This window comes from Euprymna scolopes, chromosome 25 (assembly GCF_053919585.1).
Source record: "Euprymna scolopes isolate OS-2025 chromosome 25, ASM5391958v1, whole genome shotgun sequence".
NCBI classification, from domain to species: domain Eukaryota; kingdom Metazoa; phylum Mollusca; class Cephalopoda; order Sepiida; family Sepiolidae; genus Euprymna; species Euprymna scolopes.
In genome coordinates this window covers 95,242,634-95,252,633 of record NC_136506.1, presented here as the reverse complement: position 1 = coordinate 95,252,633, position 10,000 = coordinate 95,242,634, and the positions used below count along the sequence as shown (strand labels likewise).

At 33.3% G+C, this 10,000-nt stretch overlaps 1 protein-coding gene across 6 annotated transcripts in view; it reads right to left on the bottom strand.

Annotated features, from left to right (window-relative positions):
- The window catches only part of LOC145247526 (uncharacterized), a 225,468-nt gene that overhangs the window by 152,127 nt on the left and 63,341 nt on the right, over positions 1-10,000 (bottom strand). For all 6 annotated transcript variants that reach the window (XM_080109349.1, XM_080109350.1, XM_080109353.1 and 3 more), the window contains 2 exons: positions 3,970-4,185; positions 364-804 (listed from right to left, as the gene is read on the bottom strand). In XM_080109349.1, the coding sequence (XP_079965475.1) occupies positions 364-804; positions 3,970-4,185 (657 nt within the window). The remainder of the gene's footprint in view (positions 1-363; positions 805-3,969; positions 4,186-10,000) is intronic.

Genomic DNA, 10,000 nt, shown 5'->3' with positions numbered 1-10,000 from the left:
GTGGATGGACGAACGGACGAACGGATAAAGGGTGAATTTACAGGTCCACTCTCCTTTTGTCGGGGGACCAAAAATAATTAACGATTAATTTAGACAAATACGGATGGACAAAAATCATAAAGAAAACAGACAGGATTTGCATCTTTACCACCGTATTCTTTTTAATTATTAATAAATTGTTTTTGCTTATTTTTTATGGGAGAATAAGGAGTTTAATGTGTTGTTAGTTTTAATCGCTATTTTAGACTCATGTATATACATAACGTAAATTATATATAATATAAAATGAAATAAACAATTAACTGATGATGATGATGATTTCCATTATCATCACCAAAAGCAAAGGTCAAACGTAATACTTACCTAATTGTTTCAGTTCATGTACGGTCATAAACCGGTCCCAGAATTTGAACTCATCTATAATAATCGTCCCCTGATCAGGGTTATGCGTGTCATCATTTGTGGTGCCAATCATGAACTCTGAATACTTCATCCCTGCTTTCGTTGCGGGTTGGCCAGTTTTTGGTGACCTCGTCCTCTTGGACAGATGGCCGTTCTTCACAAGATCGAGACCATTTTTCCTGCTCCACGATGCAGCAATGTAATACCACTGACCGGGCAACACATTCTTGTCGGAAGCACGCCATTCATTCCCAGATTTGTCGCGGAAGACGAACTCCAAAACACCTTTGTAGTAGGACATAGCGATGCCATGCGAATCGGAACGATGGCCCCCATTTGTCAAGAAGACTTGTTTCTTGTAGCTGGCGTAGAGGAATTTTATCCAAAAACTAATGGTGTACCCTGAAATGTAAGAAGAAAATTTAAAAGAATGAAGATCTATAGGTAAAATGAAAAATATAAATGTAAACAAAAAGATTTTAGCTGGTGTTGCCAAAACAAATTTAGCTCGAGAACATGTTTCACGTTATATATATATATATTACTTGTTTATTGTTATATAAACATGCTCACATCCCGCTGCTACAAACAGCCACTTGTTTCAATCAAACAACAGATATCATCAGGCAGCGACTTGACTATTCAAATGTTCAATGAATAACATTATTCATTGAACATTTGAATAGTCAAGTCGCTGCCTGATGATATCTGTTGTTTGATTGAAACAAGTGGCTGTTTGTAGCAGCGGGATGTGAGCATGTTTATATAACAATAAACAAGTATTATCAGCTCTTTTTATTGAGCACTATCTAACAACCTCGTTGAATTCATTAGTCCATTACTTTTGAATAAAAAAACCCAGAGTATATATATATATATATATATATATATATATATATATATATATATATATATATATATATATATTGTTTACAGAAAATTTTAGATAAGTCATTGATACTGTCGGTTAAAAACCCGATAATTAGGGACCGTTTCAGATACCCATATTAAGTTCTTTTCAGTCAATACTCATCAGGATGAGTATTGGCTGAAGAGATCTAAAATTTCAAGTGTTTAGACCCAAAATTGGCGGAAGAGTTTGGTAGAGTTCTCAAAGGTCAAATCGTTGAACTTTGACCCCTTAACAACCAAATTCCTGGCCGAAAACCGATTACAAAGATTTTCCCAAATCTCAGTACTCTGTATATCAAATTTCGAGTCTGTAGACTGAAAATTGACAGAGTTATTGCGTAGGGAAATGTACACAGACATACACACAGACACACACGTTCACTTTTATAGATATATAGATAGATATTTAATAACTTTGTTATTTATCATTATTTTATAATTTTCATATTTATTTACTTTTTTTTAAATCCCATATTCATTTGTATTTTTAATCCCCTTCTTCTACCCTTTGTTTCTATCCTATTTTATTCACTGATAATGTATATTTTTTATCCTTTTTAATTTATCCTCTTATCTTCATTATTTTATTATATTAATTATTTCTAGTACTTTATACTTCATTTAAATACTAAGTTATAATTCCGAACCCCTACTAATTATATATATATATATATATATATATATATATATATATATATATATATATATATATATATAGAGAGAGAGAGAGAGAGAGAGAGAGAGAGAGAGTCCTGGTCAAAATCATAAGACCACTTCAGAAAGTAAGCGTTTACGCATATTATCGAATTTTTAATCAAACAAATGGTTGAAACCATTGCCGAAAGGAAAAATATGATGGAAAAAAAAAAAAAAAAAAAAAAAATGAAATCTGCTTCATTCGAAACCTTAACCCTTATCTAATAATTATTTTTTAAAAAACAAACATTTTCACCCGGTGAAAATGATAAGACCACTTTAATAAAATCGGCTAGTTTTGAAAAAAAATGAATACGAAAAGCTTTCTTTGTTACTAAAAGCAACTTGTTAGTGGATAAAAACATCTTACTAAATTATAAATGGCAAAAGGGAAACCATTATCAGAGTTTGAGAGAGGAATGATCTTTGAGCTTAATAAGGGTGGATTCTCCCATAGATCCATTGCAAATAAAGTGAATCGTAGCAAAACGGTCATCACAAATTTTTTAAGAAATCCAGAGCAATATGGGCACAAAAAGAGTCAAGGTCGACCAGAAATATAACCCCATCACTGGATCGCCGTATTAGAAGAAGTTTAAATAAAAAAACTCCAGTATGAGCTCATGTCGATTGAAAAGCCAAACAGCAGCAGAATGTAGTCCTAAAACCATCAGAAGGCATCTAAAAATGAAGGGTTTCAATCATTTAAAGCGACTGCAGAAACCACGTCTTCTTGAACAGCACAAAACTAACCGACTTAAATATGCTGCCAAATACCAGACTTGGGATGAAGAGAAGTGGGAAAATGTAATTTTCTCCGGTGAGAAAAAGTTTAATCTAGATGGTCCAGATGGATTTCAACACTATTGGCATGATAAAAATTTGCCCAAAGAGACTTTTTCAACTCGGCATAGAGGAGGAGGGTCTTTAATGATCTGGGGGGCTTTCTTGTCATCTGGGACCCCAAAGTTGCAAGTAGTAAAAGGCCGGCAAACATCATTGAAGTACATTTCAATGCTTGAAAATGCTTCTATCAGGACTGAAGGTCCACGTTTGTGTGGAAGAAATTGGATTTTCCAGCAAGACAACGCTGCGATACACACTTCTCGACAAGCACGAGAATACTTTTCTTCAAATAATATAGAATTGTTAGATCATCCAGCATGTTCTCCGGACCTCAATCCCATTGAAAATCTTTGGGGATGGATGGCAAAAGAAGTATTCAAGAATGGAACCCAGTATGATTTGATAAATGAACTTTCTGATTCAGTTTTCAGTACATGGGATAAAATTCCTTCGCATCTGATAAAAAACTTAGTCACAAACATGCCGAAGAGAATTTTTGAAGTAATTCGTAACAATGGAGGCTATACTAAATACTGAGACCCTTTTTAGTAATTTATAATTGCCTTTTGTTAGATAAAGTATCTGTGGTCTTATCATTTTGACCGGGTTGTTTTTTAAAAAATAATTATTAGATCAGGGTTAAGGTTTCGAATGAAGCAGATTTCATTTTTTTTTCCATCATATTTTCCCTTTTGGCAATGGTTTCAACCATTTGTTTGATTAAAAATTCGATAATATGGGTAAACGCTTACTTTCTTAAGTGGTCTTATGATTTTGACCAGGACTATATATATATATATATATATGAATGATCTTCAGAATGTGAGAGATTATATATAATAAATTTCACAGTCAAACAACGTTGACTGTCATGGCTCTTGTGAGCTGCGACGATGTTTGGCTGTGGAATTTATTATATATATATATATATATATATATATATATATATATATATATATATATATATATATGTATGAAGACTCACAATCCTTAGACATGATTTCAAATAGTTTCCCCCTTACGTTCCAAGTGGCAATAAGCCTTATTTGGGGTGAAAATGTGTAAAAATAAATAAAAAAATTACGATATTAAAACAAATGAAAAACATGTTACCTTTCGGGCAGAGATCTAGATCACCAAAACACTCCTGCCGATGGGCAGGGCCGGCAACCCGGAGCCACTGGTCACCATGGAGAACCAAAGCTCTGTTTAGGACACCTCTAACGAATTTCGGTTGACCAGAAACAGTAACATAGAGTCCAGAAGCGGTCTCCAAGATGCCGTTTTTGTAAGCGTCCATCGGTAAATAATAGACCATGTCGCCTCGAGCTGAAAAAGAAAACAAAAAGAAAATATAAGTTAACATTATTTTTATTTAAAATTAGCAAAACAAGAGTCAAAGTAAAATGACTCCTGGGCAACGTCGAGTAGAGACAACAAGTATGTTTATAATTTTATTTATGTTAATTTGTGAAATTGTGGATTTCTTCCCCCAATATTCAAAGTAGACATCTTTCACTCTATACTCTATAATAGAAACACACACACACACACACACACATTATATATATATATATATATATATATATATATATATATATATATATATATATATATATATATATATAATCATCCACATACAGTACAGTTTCGCTGTATCACAGCTCATCAGTGCGGCTAGATAGGCAACTACCTCAATATGTGTGTTTGTGTGTGTGTGTGTGTTATTCCAACCTCGGAAGTATTTGCTTAAATCATTACAAGATTGTTTCTATAGACGGGATAAACAAATTATACAGCCTATGTCATCAGGCAATTTAAGCCAAAATAAATTATAAGAAAAGATTTTTGATTACATATGGATATTAAAAACCAAGAGTTGGAATAATGGATAAAGAGGGAGGAGGGGGAAGAGAGAGAGAGAGAGAGAGAGGGGGGGGGGAAGAAAGAGGAGAAGGGATGGGAGGAGAGAAAAGGCATATTTAAATAAATTAAAATTAGAAATTAGAATTAAAAAAGGGAAAAAGAAAAAAAGGAGATTGAAGATGTCAAGAAGAAGTTGTTTGTTAGAAGAGATAAAATAAAAAAAGAGAAAAAAAAGAGGAAAAACATGACGAAATAAGTAGAGGAGATAGAAAGGATAAAATAACAGTAGCGTATAATTTCTGCGTGTCATAAAAAGGCGCTGAAAGAGAAAAAGTGACGGTTAGTGCAAATCACCAAAGTCATAATGGATCAAAGTGTTTACAAAACTCGGCGGCGGTGGCAGTGGTAGGTGGCAGATATAGTCAAGATGCGTCCTATTTAAGATGCGTCCATAAAATTAATATAAAGTCTTTTAATATAAAATAATAGAAGAAACAATTATTGACTTATAAATATAAAATAATAGATTTATAATTATCAAGAGTAATAAAATGAAACGGAAACAGTTATAAATATATTGGGTTGTTATAGATTTTGAGTCAAGTTTAGGATGAAAAGGAATATAAAAAGATCGAGTTTTTTTATCACGTTTTCTGAACATTAAGAGTTTTAATTAACATAGGCTGTGATGATTTTACTTAAGAAAACCAGAGTTAGGTAAATATATAATTATACCTAAGGGTTAAAGTTTAAGGTTAAGACAATCTGCTTGATGGAAATAGTGTTTAGCGGATTAACTTCAGTATGGTGTGAAGTTGCTGGGAAGGTGGGATTTATAATGACTTCAAACAATCGACGATTCATGTCTAATATTTAATAATTTGTCATCTCTAAAATTAGTAATAATTTTTTTTTTCATGCAGACAAAGAATGCAAGGGGAATATAGAGATTTACAAGTATTGAATTTTTTGAGAATTTCCCATTATATATATATATATATATATATATATATATATATATATATATATATATATATAGGAACACAAACCCTAACGTGAATTCCGCGTGACCAACGCACCGTTTTGGACATTTGAAAAGATTACCGTTAAAAACAACAAACGGACTTCTATTGATTCTCTGCTCCAACAACAACAAGGCAAAAAAAAAAAGAAAGAAAGAAACACATACTGATGATGAAGTATATCTTCGAAATATATTTATAAATTTCAATATAAATTTCAAACAAAATAAATATCTGTTTATTTTGTAATAATGCGTTGTTTTAGCTTCAAACGTATCTAATACGTATTTAATATATATATATATATATATATATATATATATATATATATATATATATATATATATATATATAAGTTGATTTTAAGCTAATTATTATGCATTATATGCAAATACTATTGTCGAATTACTTTAGACTTCTACCTGGTCATAACTCCTGGAACGAAAGCAAGTTATTTCCATGAATTAAATAAATGGTTTCGTTCAAAATTCCGAAAAGATTCCCGAGTTTGACAGAAAGTTTGACGATATTCACCCGAAGAAGACCGCAGGTTACATCAACCGAAACATTGTGAGAATAAGATCTGAGACAAGAAGTGCAGTCCAAATAACCAAAATAATACAAATCAATTTTCATTAAAAAAAAAAAAAAATTCCGAAACATAAAAAGGAATTATAGTAAAAAAAAAAAAAATAAAATAAAATAAAATTATGATTTCTATAAAGTACCAACCTTTAAATGGCACGCATTAAAATTTGATCCAAATCTGATTATTAGTTTATAAATGAGTTATTCAATTGAAGGTACTGTTGCAAATTTTCAAAACAGTAGAAAAATGAATTTCGTGCGTTGATAAAGCATTGCTTTCTGGTGGAAAAATACTCTTCAAGCAAAGGAATGGCTTGATGACTGCGATTTGGACTCTGCTCCACCTGAACCAATGGTTATATACTGACTTAAGATATGATCGTATGGACATAAATGATGCATTGTTTCACAAAATGTTTTAAATTGTTACAGAGTGTTTCTTCCTTTTCTTTTTTTACAACGGAGCCAGTTATCAAGGCCCGAAGGCCATTCGAGTATAAGGGTTAATAAGTGCAAGACGGTCAGTAAGACAATAGCATAGTAATTGGTAGTGATGAAAATTGGATAGAATTTGATTATTTAATAGGACGGCTCAACAAGAACTTGCTTACATTAGACTTGAAGACGACCATGTTGTAGTCAGCTGGAAGGCAGACTCATAGTACAGACTTCCACAGGGGGGTCAGTTTTAGGAAATATAATTTGTTCAAGTAAATTTTCGTTTAAATTTAGGCCCAGACATAGAGGGAGAGAAATTGTTGACAGTAGTTGTAGGTAGACGAGTGTTTGTTGTGAATGTTTTGCAGGACGAAGGGTGAGGCATAGATTGACGCTCAGTCGAGCACTTGCCATGAAAATGACGATAGTTTGTTGTATTCATATTCATTGGAAAAGTTACTGAAAAATGTTAGTTTCTGTTTTTTTTTTTTTTTTTTTTTTAACTGGTCTTCTTTTTTTATTATTAGAAAGCACCTGGTACCATTTGTCAAAGAAAGGGTCAAGAGTCAATCTCTTCTGCCCTTCCTTCAAGCAACAGGAGAGAGAGAGAGAGAGAGAGAGAGAGAGAGAGAGAGAGAGAGAGAGAGAGAGAGAGAGAGAGAGAACTTTCCCCCTCGCTCCCTTTTACACAGTAAGGGATGAGGGTAAGCATTTTGACATGATTGTGACAAAAAGAAAAAAAAGAGGAGGAGGAGGAGGAATAAGAAAATGTGTTAAAGAAAAGAAAAGAAAGGAAGATGGGTAATATTAGTAAAAGACCATGGGTTCACACTTCAATGTAAAGGGATTATAGATGCGTAATCATGAAGGGGTTTGGGTTGGAAAGTTAGTGGGGGTGTAGAGGTGAAAGGTAATGGGTTGTGAGCAGAGATGTGGGGGTGTACGAAGAAGATATACCCCCCCCCCCACCATCTCACAGCTTTGGAATTGGATTTCAAAATAGAACTCTGGTTGAGTCTGGCTTGTGATGCTTCAAGGATGAGGGAAGGTTACGATTCTCAGATTCAAATTTCTTTTTTTGTGAGGCGGGAAAACCTTCCTTCAATGAGGAGAGGAAAGGAGAGAGAGATAGCAACATGGGGTGGGGGAGAGAATGAGAAGAGAGGGTGATTGAGAATGTGTACGACGGAGATAGTCGATGAGATTGTCTAAATAAATAAAACAGTAGATGTATGCATGTGTTTGTGTGAAAATATTTAACCGATAAACTCTTAAACAACTGGTCACATAACCCTGAAATTAACAGGAAATGGTAATCATAGACAAAGAATGGTTTATAACAAGTATGTTTGGATGGCGGAATAATGCGTACAAAAATATGTCGGCAAGTTGAAATGCAAAATGTTCATTTCAGCTTACCGACATATTTCTATTAGTTTTATGCATGCGCAAATTCATTCATAGCTTGAACTGGTTTAATTTAGAATCTTTCCTATCTATCTATCTATCTATCTATCTATCTATCTATCTATCTATCTATAGCTGAAATGATAGAGAATGCGACCGGAGCGTTAAATGTTTTAGTTTCGATTCTAGCTGATGGCCTTCAAGTCATTTTTGAAAACTTTTGTAATCAATCAATCAATCAATCAATCAATATATATATATATATATATATATATATATATATATATATATATATATATATATATGAGTAAAATGATTAATAATTTATAATTAAAATTAAAAATCGGTTTCAAAATGAAGAACAAACAAAATCAATAAATTGTTCGATCGTTTTTATTGAGATAGACAATACTTCTTGAACAATAATTTTATCATTTGATTTTATAAAACGAAGTCTCCTCATCAGCAAAAAGAGTGGGTGAGGGTTTAAAAACACCAAAAAGAAAACTAGCATTTTTTTAAGTAAGGCAGATATATCTTTTATTCGCCCGCCTTTAAAGCTCGTAAGTATCATCGTCAATCCATTCATTGGGATGTTGTTAAATGTAGTTTATGAATGGTTGAAATGGTGATATATACCATTCATAAACTTTTTTCTTTACCTGTAAGCCCGAGCATATTTGCCCATTTGCATACGCGTTCAAACGCTGCTCCTGCTGCTTATAAAATCGCTTGCCATCCATCCCTCGGCTGCTGCTGATATTTCCATTCGTGCTCATATGCGATCTGTTACAGAAGACTTTCCTGGCATCTAGGGATCTCTATAGTGTAAGGGTGAGATTTTGCTGCTTGTCAGGTTAGTCAGATGGCGGGGTATTTACGCCAAGAGGGTACAACTGATGTGAGTTCATTGAGGCACATCCCTTTAAAATACTTGTAAAATAGATCAGAACAGTGCAATAATCCTGACAGTGTGTGTATGACAGTAACAGAGGATATAAAATAACCAGACTTTGAGCTATATTTAAAGAAAGTAATTAGCTCCAATGTATTTGTTCTGTTATTTTTATCCTTCGTTAAACTGCGCATCAATGCACAAATACCTTTTCAAGGTAGATGATTTTCTTCTTTTGCTCCAAAAACATATCTGAGATATTTCACCTACATGGTTGGGACTCTGCCAAATACCATTTTTTCTAGGTCAGACTGGACTTGAGTTTAACTATGACTAACAGCAAAATTACACCCCTTCATTGTAGGGAGATTTTTTACTCTGACAGTTTCTTTTCTCACATTGATTGCCGTTAGAATTCGCTTTTCAATGTTTCTTCCAAGAGCATAGCCAGCTGTGCTTTCTGTGTTTTTGGGGCCTCCTCCCCGTGACTGAAATTTTTTCTCTTATTTAAAGCGCCAGTAGGGCAGCCAGAGATAGACAGGCATTTGCCTTGTTGTAAATCATTTTCCTGTTAATAGGAAAATTATTTACTGCTTACGAATCGATTTTGCCTATCATTTCACAATAACGTCTTCAAGTTTATAGTCCTGGATATGATCTTAAACTATATCCGATGGTGAGGCCCCAGCTTACGGGCTTTGGGGAGTGTGGAGCCACCCCTTAATTGTCATTGTTCTCAGGTCCACTCTGACCCGGAGTGGTAGTACCTGTTAGGGTTCCAACTATGGGTTAAATAAAAACTGACTTGAAAAAAACAAAAAAAAAAAATATATCCTATTAAAATATTTTTCTTCAAAATCACTGGATTTGGCATTAAAAAAAAACTAAAAAGAGTTGATTTGCCGTAATACAAAAACCACCACCAACA